This window comes from Telmatherina bonti (genome assembly GCF_933228915.1).
Source record: "Telmatherina bonti genome assembly, chromosome: 2".
NCBI classification, from domain to species: Eukaryota; Metazoa; Chordata; class Actinopteri; order Atheriniformes; family Telmatherinidae; genus Telmatherina; species Telmatherina bonti.
In genome coordinates, this window is record NC_136620.1 from 34,712,954 (window position 1) to 34,734,449 (window position 21,496).

At 41.5% G+C, this 21,496-nt stretch overlaps 2 protein-coding genes across 2 annotated transcripts; one reads left to right on the forward strand and one right to left on the reverse strand.

Moving 5' to 3' along the window:
* Positions 1–1,888: 1,888 nt before the first annotated feature.
* fanci (FA complementation group I) lies at positions 1,889–12,783 on the forward strand (the record flags this gene model as incomplete). The annotated part of the gene is made up of 37 exons (XM_079246926.1): positions 1,889–1,981; positions 2,110–2,191; positions 2,323–2,453; positions 3,560–3,713; positions 3,808–3,865; positions 3,987–4,028; positions 4,221–4,344; positions 4,454–4,539; positions 4,812–4,944; positions 5,025–5,102; positions 5,184–5,320; positions 5,594–5,774; positions 5,928–6,015; positions 6,095–6,225; positions 6,300–6,370; positions 6,467–6,581; positions 6,678–6,800; positions 7,022–7,090; positions 7,178–7,279; positions 7,377–7,565; positions 7,977–8,098; positions 8,192–8,353; positions 8,477–8,656; positions 8,755–8,921; positions 9,008–9,078; positions 9,263–9,379; positions 9,460–9,511; positions 9,595–9,722; positions 10,998–11,063; positions 11,151–11,247; positions 11,319–11,503; positions 11,581–11,637; positions 11,719–11,778; positions 11,862–11,933; positions 12,094–12,189; positions 12,305–12,406; positions 12,612–12,783. The coding sequence occupies 37 exons, from the start codon at positions 1,889–1,891 to the stop codon at positions 12,675–12,677; spliced, it is 3,987 nt and encodes a 1,328-aa protein (XP_079103052.1). The 3' UTR covers positions 12,678–12,783.
* polg (polymerase (DNA directed), gamma) lies at positions 12,515–20,886 on the reverse strand (the record flags this gene model as incomplete). Its single annotated transcript, XM_079246914.1, has 22 exons — positions 12,515–12,856; positions 13,504–13,664; positions 13,737–13,945; positions 14,155–14,323; positions 14,412–14,534; positions 14,617–14,863; positions 14,937–15,072; positions 15,526–15,643; positions 15,718–15,771; positions 15,859–16,019; positions 16,115–16,234; positions 16,358–16,438; positions 17,117–17,234; positions 18,164–18,388; positions 18,488–18,611; positions 18,725–18,867; positions 19,019–19,201; positions 19,319–19,398; positions 19,493–19,639; positions 19,747–19,914; positions 19,992–20,187; positions 20,315–20,886. 22 exons carry the CDS (start codon positions 20,884–20,886, stop codon positions 12,792–12,794), a joined length of 3,600 nt encoding a protein of 1,199 aa, XP_079103040.1. The 3' UTR covers positions 12,515–12,791.
* Positions 20,887–21,496: the final 610 nt, after the last annotated feature.

Genomic DNA, 21,496 nt, shown 5'->3' on the forward strand with positions numbered 1-21,496 from the left:
ACAATGAGTCGCTCAAAGGTCTTCATTATGTGAGATGTCAAAGCGACTGGTCTGTAATCAGCAATATACATATTTACACTTTGGCGCGTAATGGGAAATGCAGTCTGAAGGACCTGCAGTAGTGCTCCGTCCGACACTGAGCATGTCTCAGTCTGCCGCTGAAGGCGCTGCTCAGCCTCTCCACAGTCTGGTGCATGAGAGGTGTTGTCCATGATGGAAGAGAATTTGGCCAACATCTTCCTCTCACACAAGTCCTCCACAGAGTCCAGTGGGCAGCCCAGGACAGAACTGGGCTTTTCTGACCAGCTTGTTCAATCTCCTCTTATCCCAGTCAGTGCTGCTCCCTCCCCAGCAGACAACAGCGTAGATGACAGCTGAGGCTACCACAGAGCCATAAAATGTCCTTAACATCGGCCTGCATATTCCAAAGGACCTAAGCCTCCTCAGAAGGTGGAGGCGACTGTAGCCCTTCTTGTACACGGCATCTGTGTGATAAGACCAGTCCAGTTTATTGTTGAGCTGAACACCCAGATACTTAAAACTGTCCACCAGTTCAATGTCCTCCCCCTGGATGTTCATCGGTGTGTGTGGTGGTGTCCTTTTCCAGAAGTCAATCACCATCTCTTTGGTCTTACTGATGTTTAAGCACAGGTGGTTGTACTCACACCAGTTCACAAAGACCATGATGAGTGACCTGCACTCCAGCTCGTTCCCCTCAGACACACAGCCCACAGTCATCAGAGAACTTCTAAAGATGACAGCTGTTGGTGTTGTAGGTGAAGTCCGAGGTGTAAAGCGTGAAGAGCAACGGTGAGAGCACCGTGCCCTGAGGGGCCCCAGTGCTGCAGACTACCACCTCAGACACACAATTATGCAGAAGCACATACTGCGGTTGGTGAGGTAGTCGATGGTCCATGTTGCGAACCGTCCATCCACTCCTGGTTCCTTTGCAGCAGCGTTGGCCGGATGCTGTTGAATGCTTTGGAGAAGTAAAAAACACATGACTCAACGCTTCCAGTGGTCTCCAGGTGAGTCAGCGCCCTGTGCAGTAAGTAGATGACAGCATCATCTACCCCCAAGGCTGTTTAGAGTCTTGATTAAATGGTTTTTACTTTGTTAAAGGATTTGCTCCTGTGCCACTGCTGCCCTGGACTTAAGCTAAACTCAGAAGTGTTATTTATTTTGTTGAGCGTTTCAGTGCGACTTTGATTTGCTTGTCAGTAAAAAGACAAGAATTTGTACATTAGTTGCAAAATGTGTGTGACAGAGCTATTTAGCTTCAGTTTTGGCAAAGATTTTGCCGCGTGCTATATGAAAACAGATAGTTTGAAAAACATAAACGAAATGAAAATAAACTTCGAGCCAGCCAGGAGTCGAACCTAGAATCTTCTGATCCGTAGTCAGACGCGTTATCCATTGCGCCACTGGCCCGAGGTGAGACACTGATTTGTGTCGAAAACTTTGAACAAGTACGCAAAGCGTTCTCGGGCTCCTTTTCCTTTCTTGATATGGTTTTTATTACTATTATCACTCTAAAAAGAGTTTGGTCTTAAGATGATATAATTAATATGAAGATTTTATCAATGTCAGCCCAGGATGTGCCACTCATTTAGAACCAGTCGTGATCATAAATCTGAGCGATGGAGGACACTGGAAGTTGAATCTGGCAACCACGACGCAAAACAGGAAGTGCCTGCTGGCGGGAATTTTGCAAAACATTATACAACGTTATCAGCAACCGAAATACTACTCCTCTTTACAGGAGCGTGATTCTTATTTTCTACTTTAGCTAGCGATAGAGATGCAGACAAACTTGCCGAAGTTTGGAATATAATTTCTTGTCTACTCTTACGTTTGATAGTCAGCAGAGTCTGTTTCATTTGGAGCAATGAGGGCTGAAATGGATAAAATCATCTCTCTATCAGACGAGGACAGCACCACCGAACTTCAGATGTACTTGTCGTCCTTGTCAAATGACAAAGTAAGTAATGTTATAAACTGGAGGAAACTCATTTAGCTGTTTCACTACAAAGGTCACTGCCCTGCAACCTCTTCTAGGTTGTAATTGATTGCTTATCACTTTATTCTCCCCTTTTACCTGGTTTCTAGCTTATTACAGCGATAACCAACAGTGCGTTAAAGGGCAAGGTCGGAAACACCATTAAAGGCATATTAAAAGGCGAGTTTTCCTGTACTTTGTCACTTTGTTCCAAGACCATATTCCTTAATGTATATTTTAGTCTTTCTTTTTTTGTAATCTGACTAAACAATGTGTAAAACATGTTGTGAAGTAAGAGTAAGGTCTATGTTCCTTGTCTTTAGGCTCCCCACCTAATTCCTCTGAAGGATCAAGTCGTAGACTACTGGTTTATCAACACTGCATTCCTCTGTGTGAGTCAGGGGACCTTCAGACAGAGGTGGCAGCTGATATCATTGGACTGCTGATGCTGGAGGTAGTTTAAAGAAAAAGAAAAGCAATGATAATCAGACTGTTCTTCATAGTATCTAAAATATGCATACAAGTCAGCACTGTAAGTGGGTTGATGAGTGGGGGCAATACATGCAGGGCTGGAGTGTTCCAGGGTCCCCGTTCTGCAACATAACCTTGTAAAAATTGTGAATGAGGCACAGTGAAATGACATTTCTAACATTTCTCAACCAGTGGTACCAATACTAATGCACTAGACACTGTGGTGTGGCTTTGATGTACATTTTATTTCATGACCAAACTGCTGGTGTTTGCCCTACGTGGGTCCCCAATGAGTGTGGGTCCATGCCCATAATGCCCATTGGATATTCCAGCCTTGAACACATGAGTTAGATCTTCAAATTAAAGCAGAGTTTTAATCATCCTAAGACCATGGTTTAGGCTTGACTTGATAAAACTATTATGTTGCAAAAGCACTATGTAACATTATTACCTTAAAAGTATGTTTCTCAAACATTTTGGTGGCACAGAGAAATTTATTTCATATGTTCCTGGCATTGTTGTTCCTGACAGTGTCCCAACACTGACAAACTAGCCTGGTTACAACTGAGTTGCACTTTATATTTAGCTGTTTATATTACTTTATATACTTTATATAGCTATATATAGCTATTTTGAACATACAGCAAAGTGGCTGATTCATCACACAAACACAGAGTATATGATTGGAGAAAGAGAGGAAAGAGAAAGAGAGAAAGGGGTAGAGCAAGATACAAAACAAGAGTCAACATCCAACAGAGTTTTACTTGCTGGACAGTGATCAGAGTAGTGATAGGATGCAAGATGGTTCTCAAATTAGATCTTAGAGACCAACTCGCTGAGTAAATCTGCCAAAGTTCTGTAACACTCCATTACATAAGGATATACTGTCATTTCTGACATGTACTTGCATAAACCACAATTCTTTGGGGGACACAAATCTATAAAGTTTTTTATTTATGATCTTGTGTCAATTTAATGAGTTACATAAGAAATACCAGACCAGTTTTATATTTTCCACATGTACAGTTAGACAGAAATGAGATTATTCTGTCTAACCACAGTTTTTTTCATATCAATTTTTATACCCAGGCTCGTTCTCTGTCTGGACCATGTCTAGCACAGCTGGCATCTCTATTTGTTGATGCCATTAAGGTGGGGAAAATGGGCAGTGGGAAATCCCTGGAGCTGTTTCCTACTATTCTTACTGCCCTTGCAGCATGTGAAACCTTGTCATATGGCAAAGGTAAATGCAAATTAGCTTTAATTCTGAATTTCTATCTAATATAGTTTAATCTATTTCAAACTATTTACAAGGTGATTGTTTGTTTTAATTATAGGAGAACTCAGTGGGGAGGAATACAAGAAACAGCTGATTAACAGCCTTTGTTCAAGCAGGTGGGGGCATATAAGATGTGAAGCAACAAATATTTTATCAGTGTTTTACCAATTAAAGCTTAAATAACTGCAGGTAGAAATAATGGTCATATCTTTTTTTTTTTTTTTTTTGTCAATGCAGATGGGACCCACAGTGTGTCATACATTTGACAACTATGTTCAGGTAGCATGTTTCAGTTCAAGGTCATTGCATGTTTTTCTATCAACTTTGCCTCAACAACACAAGAGGTCATTACAACATACCCTTCCTTTTCCTTTTGTGTGTCTTGTCTTGTTGTCATAAAGATTTCAGTGGTTTTTTTTTTAACCACTATTTGTTTCCTATGCTTTAATTGTCTGTGGATATGCCTTTTAGAGATGTACCCTTGTCATCAGAGGAGCTTCAGTTTCTGGTGGAGAAAATAGTGAGGATGTTCACCAAACTGGATCTGCAAGAGATCCCACCGCTGGTTTACCAGCTGCTGCTTTTATCTGCTAAGGTATGTGTGTGTGTTAAGGCAACAGCTTGATTTAAAATTTCTACTAATTAACCAAATTCTTCTCCTGCATTTTTGCTTGCTTTTGTTTTGTGTTTTGTGTTTTTGTTAGGGTTGTAAGAGACAAGTCCTGGATGGAATCATCAGCTACTTTAAGGATCAAGATATTCGCCAAAAGGAAGAGCAGAAACATGGAGAGTGAGTGACTTATGTCCTTCAAACAACATATTAAAAAAAACAACAAAACATGTAGCACTACATGTCAAGACCGGCATCCAACTGGACTCCAGCAGCTCCTTCCTATGATGTCCTCTAATGTTTGATTTCGTGCTCGTGTTGTTTTCACACTCATAAGTCGCGTTGGACAAAAATGTCTGCTAAATTACTGTAGAATAGAATATAGCTCACTGAAAACATTAATATACACTTATGTTTTGCTGATTTTGAGCCTTTTATTCCCTGTTCCTCAGGACTTTGGATCTTGAAGTCCAGTCCATCCCACAGGACCAGCTGAGACACGTGGAAGGCACCGTTATTCTCCATGTAGTCTTTGCTATACGACTGGATCATGAGCTCGGGAGAGAATTCATGAAAAGCTTTAAGGTTGTTTACGATTGCACTTATTTACAAAACTGTGATAAAGTTCTTTGGTATTTTCTGTAACAAACCTTGAATCTCAGCAGACATCCTATGGAGACGTGTGTCCTTTCAGTGTTGCCCTGTTGCTCTCAGTCGCTCGCATCCAGCGTTATGAAGAGCAGGTGAGAAAGCTTTGATGTTCATCCTCTTTTTAGGCTTGAGCCGTATTTAATTTTTTCCCCCTCATTTCCCATTTTGGATAGGTGTTTGATCTTTTGAAAGGCGCAGTCATTAAGAGCTTCAAGGATGAGCAGCTGCTAAAAGGGTCAAAGTTCCTGCAGGACCTGCTGCCAGGAAACTGCAGTGTGGCTCAGATGATACTTGAGACAGTGAAGAACAGGTTTGCATAATTAAATATTCACCAATCCATTTGGATTCATTAAAAAAACACAAAATTGTGGTCATAATAACTAAAAATGTGCCTCCTTCACATTATAATAAATCAGATGATAATGTGATTTATTATAATGTGAAGGAGGCACATTTTTAGTTATTATGACCACAATTTTGTGTTTTTTTTTTAATGAATCATTACGTGAGGCATTACTTTTAACGTAAGCGTAATAAGAGGAATGAACTGACTGGTGTGGGTTCTACTTTTCCTCCTATGCAGTGTGTTTGGGTGGGATCATGTCACTCAGGGATTGGTGCAGCTGGGCTTCTTCCTCATGGACACATTTGGACCTAAACCTGGACCTTTTGGCAAGAACACAGAGGGTTCACTTGGTGTAGCCAGGACTCCTACCCAGCTGGCATGTAAGCTGGGAGGACAGGTTCTCCTGCAGGGCTTTAAGGTAACATTTGGTATATTTGATGTAAATTTTGATTTGATATAATTTTACACATATAATTTGTACACATTTGATATAATCAACAATGTGTAAATGGTTTAAACTAAGCATGTGATGTCACGCTTTCTTACTTCAGTATATTTCTATCTATAACAGATTCATGAGCCTATCAGAGGAGACATACTGGAGCAGGTCTTAAATCGACTGGTCACAAAGACAGCCTCGCCTGTCAGTCATTATTTAGGTAAAACAACTTTTAAACAGACCGAGCTCTCAGTAAGTGTCTAATCATTGGCATAACAACAATGTTTCTGCACGATCAGAGCTTTTTTCAGACATTGCTGTCTCTGCCCCGATGATTCTCCTGGAGTCATCATCCAAGGTTACAGAGACATTTGACCACTTGTCACACCTGCCTTTGAGCACTGTTCAGGGTCTACTAAAAGCTATTCAGGTACCTAAACAGACAGCTGGAAATGTTTGCATGCGTTTGTGTTGTTTGATATATTTCCTATGTTTAATCTCCAGCCTCTTCTCAAAGTCAGCATGTCCTTGAAGGATGCTTTGATTCTGGTTCTCCGCAAGGCCATGTTTTCCAGGTATGTATTTGAAAGCTTAATGAAAAAGGAGTATTTCGAAGCCTCAGATAAAGATGATTTCTGACTTTGTTTTACTTGTTAAAATGTCTTTTCCAGCCAGCTGGATGGCAGGAAGTCTGCAGTAACCGGCTTCTTGTTGTTGCTAAAAAACTTCAAAGTGCTGGGCAGCTTGGCATCAAGTCAGTGCAGTCAGGCAGTTTCCTCCAGCCAGGTATTGCTCCACATCATCCCTACAAGCTCCTGTCCGCACTTGTAAAACTGTTGAACTTTAGCTGGACGCTAACTGCCTTCCTTAACTCCCGTGTAGGTCCAAGTGGACGTTCATTCTCGTTACAACTCGGCTGCCAATGAAGCTTTCTGCCTGGAGATCCTCAGTAGCCTGCGTCGCTGCCTTGGCCAGCAGGCAGATGTGCGCCTGATGCTCTATGAGGTCAGAGTTACTTCTTCATTAGATTATTTTCACTTTCATACTTATTAAACTTGATCAGCGTTGGAACATCTTAATCAACTGTACCATCAGCATTGTGTGATAATTTGAAGTTCAGCTGCACACAACACCTAAAAATCTGCTCCAATGGTATCATTCTTGGAATATTTAGTTATTAAAAGGCAAATTTTGGGACTAAAGAAGCAAAGTTTTGTTCTTTTCAGGGTTTCTATGATGTTCTCCGTCGTAACTCTCAACTTGCAAGCTCCATCATGCAGACCCTCCTGTTACAAGTACGTGTGTTTGAAGTACTTTTGCAAGTACTTTCCTAGACATTTGGTATGCATTAAGAGCTGTATGTGAAATGTTTGTATCTTTAGTTAAAGCGATATTACGAGCCTGAGCAAGATCTTCTGCCCCCTCTGAAACTGGAACCATGCATCACTGCTCATGGAGACCAAGTCTACCTTCAGGAGCCACTGGTACGAAGTCTGCTCTGTACGATTTTCTTTCTTTTCCTTTTTCAGTAGCATCGTCCCTGTGTTGACATGCACTTTCAACTGTTTTTTCCTCCTTCAGGCTCACCTAGTGAGCTGTACTGTACACTGCCTGCTGTGGCTGAAAAACACGCAGCAGTCTTCCAACTCCAACGCCGGTGACAGCGACGACGATGAGGAAGAGGAGGAGGGATATCTGTCTGATCTGCAGACAGTCCTAGAGAGCACAACACGACGCATGATCAAGTGTGAACTGGAGGACTTTGAACTGGTATAGATACTTAGCTAACATGTGCCCTGGATGATACAATCATAAGTGGACAGAACAAATTAGATGGGGAATTATCCATTCCCACATGTATCCTGGGCAACCTCTTGTGATCAGCTTCAGTGGACCAACAAACAGCATCATTAGATGCACTGATGGTTCTGTGAAATCATAAATACACACAGTACATGTTAACATGTCTGCGATTCCCCTGAGTAACATTTACTATGGAAACACAATGTAAGATGGTCTGATAATTAAGATTCATTTCAGATGTGCATGTTTTTTTTTTACCAAAGATGCATCCATGCATCAACACAAACAAACATTTGCTTGTAGACTTGTAGACCCAGAGCTTTGCATTGTGGTAGTCGAGTGGAAGCATCATCTTAAGATTATTTATATTTCTGATAGGACAAATCTGCAGAGTTTTCGACTGGATCCAGCGTTGGAGTGAAGAATAACATCTATGCAGTGCTGGTGATGGGGGTGTACGAGATCCTGATGGAGTATAACTTCATCAAAGCCAAATACAAGTAACAGCCGCCTCTGTTTGTGTGGAGCATTTTGCAGCAGCGTTGCAGGAGGACTTACTTTTAAATTTATGTGAACTTTCCTCTGTCTTGCAGCAAAAGTTGCTTTGAGGAGATAATTGAACTGTTTACCCGTTACCACAAGCTGTCGGAAATCTTGAAGGACAAATCTGGAAAGGGTCGCATTCCCTCACACAAGACCCCCCGCAGTTTACTCTCTATGGGCTTTATTTCAACTCTTATCACTGCGCTCTTCAGGTAAAAGCTCTTTGCAGCTTTTTAGACTCAATGATTTGGTGGAATTGTAATATATCAAGTGTTACACACATTTATTCAGATTGCAAACTTTTGACAATGTTTTTTTCTTTTTTTTTTCCCCAGAGACAACAGTCAAAGCAGAGAGGAGGCTCTTTCGGTGCTCCGCTCAAATGGAGAGTTTGTGCGTTATGCACTGAGCGTAGTTGTACAGAAGATACAGCAACTTGAGGAAACTGGACACACAGACGGACCAGATGGACAGAACACAGAGAGGACCTTCCGCTTCCTCTGTGACATGACGAGGTTGAAATGTCTCCGTTTGACGGTTCATGGTTTTATTTTCTGTAACACGTCCTAGTCGCTATGCTACAGTAACCATCTTTCTCCAAATGTCTTCCCAGTGTGCTAATGTGGCGTTACACCAACATTCCCAGTGTGGTGGAAGAGGCAGGGAAGAAAGAGAAGCGCTCCAGCTTGGCCCAGCTGTGTTTGGAGGGTCTGCTGAGGATCTTCACAGCCTGCCAGCAGCGCTACCCGGACAAGATGCCCCAGCTCTTCTCTGCTATGGGTTGGACATGAACTCCTAAAACTGCTAATCCTAGTTTTCCAGCAGGAGAAGAAGCAGGAAATGATCATGTTTTATGCTTCTGACAGACTTTGCAGACAATGATCCAAACCAAGACGATGCCACAGAGAGGAACTACTTTTACATCCGACAGTTTCAGGTGCAGATAAACTAATCTTTTCTTGTATTAACGTTGAGCAAATAAAATGTTTTTTATTTAAAATAAATCTGTCTGAAATCTGAAAAATAAGTCCTAATTTTATTTAAAATAAATCTGTACCAGAGTCCTAAATGTGGAGAATTTGTCAGCAGCAGAGTTTTCTGCTTTCTTTGCCTGTCAACAGAGGGCGCTGTTCGCTCAGTTAAGTGGAGCCGAGGAAGACTTCAACAGCAAAGAAGCTCAGCTGCTGGTCAGCATTTTAAGTGTCCTTTCACAACAACTAAATCCCTCCTCCAAACAGGTAAGATGCTTTTATTTTGGCTTTTCTTTTTGTTTGTTTGTTTCTTTTGTCTTTATGACTTCTCAATATTTAATCAATAGTTCGTTCAGATGGTCAATTGGACTGTGAAAGTCTGCAAGGAGGCTAGTTTTGGTGAGTTGCATTTTAATTTTGTGCCTTTGTTTTGGGTGTAATGAGGTTTGTCCTGGTTTTTCATGTTCATTTCTCTTCTTTAGAGGATTCTGCGTTCTGTAAGGGGCTTCTGTCTCTTCTCGTCAACCTGCACGTCCTCTACAAGAATCCTGTAAGCCTTTTACTGGAGTTGTCCCAAGACATTCACAGCAAGCTGGGAGATATTGATCAGGTATAAAGTTACACTTCACCATATAAGAGTTTTTGTAGCCCCTCTTTTTTTTGCTACCAGTGACTTTTTTTTTATTTTTTCTTTAGAAAAGTTAAAGTATTTCTGTGCACGAAAATCTGTTTAACCATAAGAGGCATTCCATAACGGATCAAGCAAAGTGAATCTGCTTCGACGCCGTGTATAGAAGGCGTGTAGTTTGAGGAGCACTGTGCTTATGTGTGGGCGCGGTAGTGTGTGAGTGTGTGTCGGCGGTGCAAAGCTTTAAAAAGGCCCACCCACACCTGTTTGGAGAGGCAGCTGGGTAGCCATCATTTTTTGTTGACTGCATTTGCTTGAACTTTCTGTGTTTTTCTCTGCTATCATTCTGTTTTATTTTCTATCAATCTATCATCTATACCCATGTATATGCCAAGCAACGGTGATAGCTGTGTGCAGTGGTGTTGTGGTCCCTCAAGAAGTTTGTATACTTACCCATTTTCACCCTTCGTAACAGAAAAGTAGCCCAGAAAAACCCTGTTTCAGATAAAGTGACATGTAAGACTACAATAAATAGTTTACCTCAAAATCTGTCAGTATATTTGCTCATTGTCACATAATTTCTGCTCTTCAATTTCAGGGAGGAAGAGTTATGAAAGGACTAAACCAATACTGCCACACAGACTAGTGAGAGACAGGATCATAGACATAAATATCTGTATTATGTCTATGTTCAGGCTAAAGTTAATGCAGCTGATGGCGAACTGCACCAGTGTAGCATAGCTAACCGAAGCTGAGCTGCTGGGTGACGTAGGTATGTGTAGGGACATTTGTAATTGTAAAAGCAGCATCATAGGGGGTTTAGAAGGGGATATAATCAGTGCTGGCTGAAAAAGAAGCAGCTATACTCCGTATACCCTGGACTGCACCACTGGTTGTATGCAATTAATCATTTAAACGCAACCTGGATCCCGCGTTTCTGTAGGCCTAAGAACAGTATAGTGCCCATCACCTCTCAGTGGCTTCAGGAAAAGAAAGCCGCAATAATACGACTGTTCGCTTCATAAGTGGACACTTTTTTTTTTTTTTAATGTGACGCCATCTCAGACTGATTTATTCAAGTAAGACAAAATTTTCCACAACAGATGTTCCAGCTTTGTTCCAACATTGATAATGAACAGCCGCCATAACTATTCAGCTTTTAATTTGAAGTTTTCAATGATGTTTATGAGTAATTTATTAGAGATGATCTTCAAACAGTGAAGCTTTTGTTAAGGTCATTTCTTTCTCTATAAATAGGATGTGGAGGTGGAAAATCCGTCCCATTTTGCCATTGTCAACATAAAAACGGCAACAACAGCAGCAGTGAGTGTTTTCTAACTGGAGGTGTTTGATTTTGCATAACTGTGTTTGCTCACGTTCCTTAATTGCCTCTTAAACTTCTTGTTCCAGCTGCTGGTTTTGTCTCAAGTTGTTCGAGTGCTTGATGAAGTGGACTGGCTTATTGCCACAAAGAAAAATCAAATGATTTCCGATCAATTAGGCACAGGTAAGAAACCTTCAACGTGGATTAATCATTAGAGATGAGAAGGAGATGAACGTTGTGTCTTTGGTGCGTAGCTGAGGCCACCCAGGCTGCCGACCAGCAGGATCCAGTTGAGAAAGCTGTAACGCTGCAGCTGGGAACGCTCCTGACGGCAATAAATGAGATGGTCCAGACAGCCCGCCTGCCAGGAGCCTGCACCATTTCACTGCTAAGAGAGCTGAGTCGTACTTACACCACCCTCACCACCCTGGTCAAATATGTACGTACCTGCTAGTCAATAATCTCAACACCTTGTGTCATTTGCCTGGTCTAATGTTTTCTTCTCTTCATCTTCAGTACATCCAGAAGTGTGCCAGCCGGCCTGGTGCCCTACCGACTCGCTTTGAGAAGCTGGTGAGTCTGAGGTATTATCGCTTTGTTGGGATTTCATAGTAACTTCGAATATTAGACTGATTTAGTGTTTCTTCTGTACAGATCAAACTATCCGGTTCCCACCTTACACCACCGTGCTACAACTTCATCACATACGCACAGGTACAGTCGGCTTCAGTTCAGTCATCTTGAGGAATGACTCGAGTTGTGTCGTGGGTTTAAGAGCTGCTTAACTGTTTGGTCAGAGCGGAGACATGAGCGGAGGTGCAGACGACAAGAGGAAAAAAAGAAGGGCTGAAGTGAACACCACCGCTTCTGTAAGGACAGTAACTGCTTATGAGAAGAAATCCGCCATTTTTATTTTACATAAAATATAAAGAATTCCCAACTTTAAAAAAAAAAAAAAAAAAAAAAAAAATCAGTGAATAAGGTGTAAAAAAAAAAAAAAAAAAAAAAAAAAAATTTCCTTGTTGGTAGGCAAAGCTTCTGCGTGAGACAAAGGCCATCCCTAACTTGATCTTCAGCATTGAACAGTATGAGAAGTACCTTATCACACTCTCAAAGAAATCAAAGGTCTGTATTAGCTTAATGAGATATGATGGATATCAGATTTAAAGCATACAGACCCCTGTCTGCTGTCTGTACAGTGCATTGCAATATTCTTAATATCTGTACAAATGCTCTCCAGGTAAATCTGATGCAGTACATGAAGCTGAGCACCTCAAGAGATTTCCGCATCAATGCAGCAACTCTGGACGCAGCTCTACAGGAGCAGGACAACAGTCAGGAGGTGAGTGTGAGTTCAACAGGACCATCGTTGTGTTTTCTCACACAGTTTAAATGCAGCTCCTTCTTGTGCTTTCCAAAGTCCTGACTGAGCTCATCATTCAGATGTTCCCTCCTCGTAGCGCATGCTTTCAACTCTGGAAAAGTTAAAGTGGTTTAAGCTGCCTGTTTTTGCTGGGTGTGCTTTAAGTGTTTGTTTTCTTTTGTAGGAGACCACAGAGTCTCAGGACAGAGAGGAGACACAGGAACCCAAACAGAAGAAGAGAAAACAGTGAGCTGATATCTGGATCCTCCATTGACACATCCTTTTTCCTGACATCTTTAAGTCGACTGGATGATGAAGTGTCCCAGAAGTTGTATGTTTAAACTGCAGTCCGGTCCATAAACTGCTATTTTCCTTTGTTCAACGAGCCTTTAGTTATGTTGATGGTTTGGTAAATGTCCAAGGCTTCTCCTGCAGGAAGTTGGCACACATTAACTAATATGAATCTGTTCATTTAATTCATTTTATTAAAAAAATAAATTCTATTTACTTGTGAAATACATCTCTGAATACAACGCATGCATCCTACTTTACTTAGATGGAAATAATTAAAGATTTATCAACTAGTTTGATGTCCTGCTTCTTTTATCTTTGTCTTTTCCCCCCAATTTACATAGTTCAGAATAATTGTGAGGATCACACGGGTTTTATTGTGTAGGATAGTGATGAAAATGGCTTCATTACACAGGAATGTGTGTTTTCTTGGTTTGAGCATGAATCCTGGAGAGATTTCCACTCAGTCTTAGTAAATTATTTTGTTAAATGTACTTTCCACCCTATAAATTTCATTTACAGCACACATGCATAGACTTTTCCAGAGCCTGACTGATACCAGGGGTATATTATTAATCATTAGTAAGATGGTTATAAGTTGGATTTTGGATTACAATGGATGAATTATTGCCATTTTTATGTATTTTCAGGACTTTCGTAACCATTTCCTATCATCTGTTCTGTGTACTCTATGTATTAAACATATTTAAGATTCATTTCACTATGCCTGGAACTGATGTGCTTATTTGATGAAACCCCCCACCATGAAGGTGTCCCAAACTCACCAGGTGGAATACCATATCTTTGTTCCAGACCTGTCGGATTGGAGGGAGTTGCACAGTCCATGTTGACCTCCTTCCTCAGGCACTGGTCGATATCGACAGCGCTGAAAAAAGCTACCGACTGGGGAAGGTCCTGCATGCCTAGAGCATGGGCAAACACACTCCTGCAGGGCAACGACAGAAATGAGAAGCACCCCCCTACAGGAGTTGTGTTCACTAAGTGAGCATGCACTGACCTCGTAAGCAGGTTTGTGATTTGAAGTGCCAATGCTGCTCGGTAACGGTCTTCACTGCGGACGAGGTACCGCACCTCATCATGGATGCTGATGCAGAAACGGCCATCAATGTTTTGCTCCTCAAAGAGCCATTTCATGGCCACCAACATCAGATGCAGGTAGTCCACCGCAGAGCTCTGGACCACCCAGTTCACTCTGCTTGTGATAAACTACAAGGAGGTAAAAAAAAAAAAAAAAGCCAGAATTATCTTAAACACACAGCTGTAAATCTGAAATTCAGGAAATCTAAGAATATATAAAAGCTATTAGGAATAATGATAAATAAATAAGGTTTGATCTTGAATCTGATGCCAAAGTGGGAACTTTGTTACGGACAGGAAACTAACTGGATGTAAGCAGTTAGTCGGCGCTGTCTCACCTCATCTTTCACTGCTGTGGGCTCCAAGGCTCTGCTAATCCTGCAGCCGAGAACGGGAGTGGCCGGCCGGGCTGAATGAGCGATACACTCCAGCTTATTGAACATATCTGACTCTGTACCTCCAGCCCAGATACGCTTGCCAACAATATCCCATTTTCTGCGTCGAGAGCTGAGAAAGAATGAGGAACACGAGGAAAACTGTAAGAGTCCAAACAGCTATTTGCAGTTGTTTTGTCTTGTTTTCACTGCTTTCTTACCACTGTGAGGCCAGCCGAGTGATCCTCCTCAACTCCTGCAATGAGACACTTCCATCCTCCTCCCTCTCCACATCTATGCCCAGTTCGTTGACCAGCCACTCACCCTCCTCTGACAGAGTATATCTGGAAAAAGAAACATGAAGAGAAAAAGATAAACTTTTCAATAAACTAAAAATGACACCGTGATTTAAAGTGTTGAGCGTACCTGCGTATACCCTTTGTTAAGGCATACATCTGTCTGGCCTTACTGGCAGCTTCTGTCTGATTGAGGCGGTGGTTGAACTGCATGAGCAGCCTCTCAGCAAAGGGCTGTCCTGCACCATATATGCGTCCATAGTTGAACACCTTGGCATGCTCTCGGCTGATGCTGACAGCGTCTGCAGTACGGCTGTGCAGATCTGTGCCCTGACTCTTCTTTCCTTGAAGGGTCATCCATCCAAACGCTGTACAACCTGAAGCACCGACAGTTAGCGATATTGCTGCTAATAACGCTGCACAAGGTTTGTCAGAGGGGATTCACTTTACCATGCATGCCAGCGAAGTGAGCCTCCCCAAGTACTGCTGCTATCCATAACTCCTGGGAGTCTACATCTGATCCCACCAGGTGGTACCCGGGTGGTACCTGCACCATGGCTTTCAGCTCACTGCCAACCCGATCCCTCTGGAGAAAAAACACAGGAAATGCAAGCTTAGACCTCTTCAAATTTGACCTTTTTCATTAAACATATGCAAACTGATATTTTTCCCCATTCTCCAAGGTCTAAATTAACTAAATATACCAGTTATTTTGATCTTGTACCTTGGCTATGCCTGCCTCAAGAGCCATTAAGTTTTATTGTTGACGTTGTTCAAAACCAATGCAAAATTTGGGATGTTATGTCCTTGTTTTCATTGAACCTCCCTAGAGGTTGATGCTGTAGCATTGAAAGTTGTACCAAATGGAAGCTAATAAAATGTTCTTGTATATGGTTGGTAACACATTAACATGTTGGATGAAAAAGGTCAAATTTGAAGAGGTCTAATGCAAGCTACATTCCTCCATTCTCAAAATGTCAGATTGTCATTCAGACTGACGGTAAAATAAGTCCTTCAGCTTGTTTACTGGGCATCTTACCCGAGCATTACTGGCAGTCAGCCACGTTGGCTCCACAGCCCTTCGAGTTACTGTCCCAGCAGTGATGACCTGAGGTAATATGGCACCGTACCGGCCCTCTTCATCAAAGTCTTTGTGTCTGTTGGAGATAAAAGAATTTCTTGATTTGCTACACACAGAAATGTCTTGTTTTGGTGCTAAAACGCCACAAACCTGCTGACACAGCGAGGAAGCTCTCCCTTTCTGTGCCACAGCACCATCTGAGAGCTGCAAAAGGGAAGATGGGTGTTGACTATTTTAGCGTTAAAAGGTTCGACCATGATCAGAATAGTTACGGTGGAAACTGGTGGCTACCTGATGCGTTTGTGGGCATTCCTCCAAAAGGACATCATTTTGTTTATCTCCAAGGCCCGCGTGGCATTAGTTCCACCTCTTCCTGCTCTCAGAGTGCCATCCTCCATCTTAGTCAAGAAGTCTTTAGAAAATGGACTGCCAACATTGTTGTGATTACCATCCTGTGAACACAAAGACTCAGTAAAATAAAAAAATAAAAAAAAACACTATCAGTGCTTTTTATTCAGAGCAAATCAAACAAACAACGGAGCTTCACCTTGTGAGGCAATTTGAAAAACCAGCAACCTGGGATGTCTACGTCATTGTAGGGTCCGTTTCCATGGTGATGACAGCGACTATCCTCTTGATAATAATGTGGATCTTGGGGTTGTGGAGACTACAAAGTATCCCACAAAGCAAAGAATTATTCAACAACAAAAAGCAAGTTAGACCAGATACCATGAAAGCTCCATAAGTTAGTTTTTATGATCCAGTGTTTAGAGCTATGAAATGATCTCACCTTTTTTTTCTTCATCTCATTTTTCACCATTTTGATGCCATCTTCCTCTGACAGACGTTCCAAAGAGCTTAACTCCTCCACCTTAAAATGGCATGAAGGTACATTATCACTGTCGCAACACATTTCAGAGTCTGATTATTTCCAACATTTAATGAAAAAAAAACACAGTTTATGTAAACCACCTGCAGTCAAACATGGCTTAAACATTTATATATACTACACTGAGATAAACTGCATTAACTTGCTGCATTACTAAGCACCAATTCAACGTATCTGACCACAGCTGAAAGTTTTATTACTGCTTATGTGTTTCATTGTCTTCAAACAAGATGTGTAATTATATAAAAGACTTTGGTTTTAAGCAGCGTATTTGTGGATGTTAATCTACCTGGTACTTTATGGAAATACCGATAAGTGGACCAATGGACAGAATAATCTGCCACCAGTTTGGCGCTCAGTTCTATTTGATTTGACTTACTAGGGATCCCCAATCCTGGTCCTCGAGGACCAGTATCCTGCAGGTTTTCCGAGTGTCCCGGCTGCACCACACCTGATTTAAATCAATATGCAATTAGCAGACAAGTGCAGAGCTTGTCTGAGTCTGAGTCAGGTGTGTTACAGCAGCAATAGTCATGGAGAATCTGCAGGACATCCGTCCTCAAGGACGGGGTTGGGGATCCCTGCTGTATATACAAGTGAAAAGAAATGCAAATTATGACAACCACAATAATACTTGAGCCATATTATGACTTTATGCACCTTTGCCCACACTGTGCTGTCATTCCACATGAGGTCATCTGAAGGGTTGAAGTCTGAATACTCAGGCTGCACCTTGCTGTTCTGCTCACAGTATTCTTTATAAATATGTTCTATAGCTCTGTGGAAAGACAACAAAACAATGTTTTTATATAAAATCTGAGGCTACAGAATGAGAAGAAGTCAGCAGTCAGTGATAGCTGCTTTCAAACATGAACAAATAATTGTCTCTAGAATAAAATGCTAACTTTAAACGCAGTTATGCATTTCACACATGCAATCCACAGTTCTCAGCATGAGATGTACTGTCATATTAACAGTTCTCAAACACATTTAGAATAGTAAATGAAGCTTCCAACTCGCCCATAAAGATTAGTTTTGAGGGTGACATCTGTTCCATATACATATACTGTGTGTGTGTATGTATATATATTAGGGATGGGAAAATCGAATCGAAAATATGGATTTTTTTGGTTCACAATTTTAAAATCAATTTTTGGTTTAAAAAAACAAACAAAAAACAACCTTTTTTTAAACAAATAAAAATAATCCATTTTAAAATTTTTGTCATTCTTATTGTTTTTATTGATCTTTTTACTTGTCTTCTTGGGCATTATAGCAGCAGAATGATGATCTGGCTACTGTGTTGTTTTTTTCCCCTTTGAAATCAATAAAAATGACGAGCAAAAAAGAAGTTTTATATATTTACGTTGTTTTTAATCTATAAAAATCAGCAATATCGAAGAATCATGAGAATTGCAACATAAATCGAGTCGGCACCCAAAAAAATCGGAATCGAATCGGGACAAAAGCATATCGTCACAGCCCTAATACATATATATATATATATATATATATATACATACACACACACACACACACACACACACACACACACACACACACACACACACACATACATACGTACATACATATATATCACCGTCTCCAGTGAAAACAAATACAAAGAAACCTCCCCTGGTAATTCTAGTGATTTCCAAGGTTCACTCCAAAGCAAATTTTTTACTTCCTGAGTATCCAGGCAAGTACCTGTGTGGACACACAGGTCCTGGATTTTCCTCTGGTGGACTTAGATTATCCCTACGTCCTGGTACCAGATAGCCCCACCCATGTTTGTCTGTGTAATGCAGGGGAAAACCGTCCCACGTCAGCCCCATCAGCTTGGGAGTCAGTCGCATTTGGAGACTGATGAGGCTGGCTCCAGGTGACCAGCTGTCCTCCTCAGACATCTTCTCACACAGTTTACGATACCACCTGATACAACAAACAGGTACCTAATTACATCTAAAGTTGCAAATGAAATAAAATTTAAGACAAATATCAGGCAGCTGTGCTGCTTTAGAGTGATCTTACCCTGGATGTCCAGGCAGATGCTGCCTTCTCTTCGGAAGTCGACTCACTGTTTCCTTTAGCTTTTCAACAGCCAGTCTGCTGGGACAGGGGCCCGCCATCTCCTCCTCAGAAGGTGGACCTGGGTCTAACATCACAACAACTTATAGATGACTGATCTACTCTGCAAATTAATTAACGTGTTTACAACATTTTGTTAATACACCAGTTTTAAATATGTTTCATGCTCTGAGCTTATACCATCTTCCCAGTCAGGAAGAGGGGTGGTAACTCGTGTTTCAACTCCTTTCTTGGAAGATTTCTTTTTGCTAGCTGGCACTTTCTTCTGCTTGAACTCCTGCACATCCCACTCAAGATCCCAAAGCCAAGGGTCCTCTTTATATCTTAAAAACACAAACAACATGTGCAAAAACTTACAGAGCTGCACATTTTGCATGAATACTTTTAAAAGTTTAACTTGTCACACACATATAGACATAAATTTAAACTGACTAAGACACTTAAAACATAGTAAATTGTCAGTCTAAATCTCACTTGTCATCCTGCAGGAGCTGGCAGGCGTCATCCGCAAGAGTCATCAAAGACTTCTTCATCTCTCTCTGCAGCTCCTCGTAAACATCTTGAGAATCCTCAATGTAGCGATCCCAGTTCTGATTGACAGGAAGGTAGCTAACACCCATTTCCAGCATCCCTGCAAGTGTCACTGGGTGAGGGCACCTTGTGAAACACAGAAATTAGAATCATTTGACACATGCAATGCCATATTCCTAAGTGAAGAAATCAGAAAAAAAGACAGTGAAAAATATTGAGAAAGTTTGTTGGCTGGTATTTAACCTTTTCATGAAGAGGGGAAGCTGTTCTATGAAGACCTCATGTGTGGCCTTAACATCTTTAGCGCAGTACTCCATTAACTCCTGCAGATGGCAGCAAAAGCATATATTTCTTGCATAACTGTACTTAATGACAAGTTGTCTATGAGGTCCAATTAGGTTTGTGTGTAAATATTACCTGGAAGTTTCTCCTGACATCCGTCATGTTTCCCTTTATAAAAATATCTCTAGCCTCCTTCTCCAGTGGTGGACCTCCCACATACAGAGCATGAACATCAGTCAGGTTATTAATGCTACTAATATTCACCCAGTCCCAGGAGCCGATCTGTGCATAAAACATAATGTCACAATGAGTTTAGCTAATAACAAAAGCATTATAAGTTAATCTCCTAAGGAATGCAGGTAAATTATAGCTAAATAAAGGACACAAACCATTGGGCCTTCTTTTTTCTGTCCAGTTTTCTTGATGTGCTTTTTGACTTCCTGAAGACCCCTTTTTTTCCCCAGCTTATTGGCCATCCACAGCGTGCGCTGGAACCCTGTCAGTCCTGAGATGGACATATGGAGGCTCATGGTATCCATGAAGCGTACCTTTGAACCCTTAAAGGACATTATTTTTAGTTAACTAAACAATACCAAAAAAGTGAAACCCAGACAGACCCCCCTGAGATACCAACCTTTAGAAGGTACTGCTCCTTTATGTAAGACCTGTCAAAACTGACGTTGTGGCCCACTATGAGCATTTCCTTCCACTGACCACCTGGAGGACGAGCAGAGTTGAAAGGCGTCTCGAGCGGAATCAGGTCAGCAAGAGTCAGTTGATTTGACCAGGAGTATCGTTCCTCAATTAAACGTTTACTGCACCAAGAATACCTAAAAATAGAGACTTATAATCACACTGCGGCACTTGTGCATCGAACAAGAGAAACCCATTACAGTAAACCACAAAGATTACTTTACTTTGGATGTCTGATATTTGCAATCTTGTTCTGTTTCTCACCAGTTAGTAGGAGACAAAGCAACAGCTAGTGTGGGGCACTGTCCCTCCATCATGCACACCTCCACATCAAACACAAGTGCAGACTCTTCTGGGAAATCAACTTTCTGGCTCTCCCCGTTGGACTCGTACCGCGTCCAGCCAACCTCCCAGCTCCATTCCCGAGGCATGGGTGGCAGATCGGCATGAACTAGTCTGGCAGCCGCCTCAAGGTAGGGAATACTCTGTTTCTGAGCCAAGATACGAAAGTGCTCATCTATATTTTTGCCATACATTCCAGGAAGTTTAAGTTCAACATCTGGCAAGAGTGCAGCTTCTTTCCCCCAAAGCTTATGCTTCTGCAAGTGTTTTATGCTGAGCTGCACAGCTTCCTCACTGTACTCTGGCTCCACTCCACGAAAAATCTGCTCATGGAGATTTCTGGACAGCATCTGGATGTTAAGGGGGTTCAGGCGAGTTTCTGTGGAGTCCTCGCCCTGCAGGGAGTGAGGCTTGGTGGAGTAGAGGGAGCGTGGACACCTCCATTGTTGGGAGTAAAAAGTCCTCTGCAGAGGACAGCGTAATAAATGCAGCATGATCACCTCATGGAGACTTGTCCCCACAGCTGGAAGACAAAGACACAACATTATTCAGCCTTTTGTTTGGTTTGCATCTTAGTAGGATGTAATAGTATCTTGAAACTACAAATATTGAGCTAATTTGTGACCTAACTGTTGTGGTCTTGGTGAGTGGCTTCAATTTTACAGTGCAATGAATTGTAAAAGGTTTTGTGGGCTTCTATTTGTTTTATAACATCCTTCCTCGGGGACATTTAATTCAGATAAAGTGACTTACTGGCAGTGATTGTTTAGATTTAACTCCTGCATCTTTGTCACAGTTCTTCCTCCAAACCCACGCGTGTTTACAAACACTTCGCTCGCACATGCTAATAGTTTTACCGCAATGTCGAGTTATGTTGGCAACGCTGCTTTTATATCACCCATGGTTACCTGTCTGGTTAACAGACTTTAAAGGTAATTTATCTGTTACTACAAATGACATAAAAGTAAAACAAACCAGAGAAACCTTGGCCTTGCTATGCGTGGTGCCGTTACGATCGCGTCGAGGCAGAACGTTAGCGGCCCCACGTGGTGTGGATGACTGTATCCACTGTTAAATATCAAGAAGAGACAATGATATGCAAGC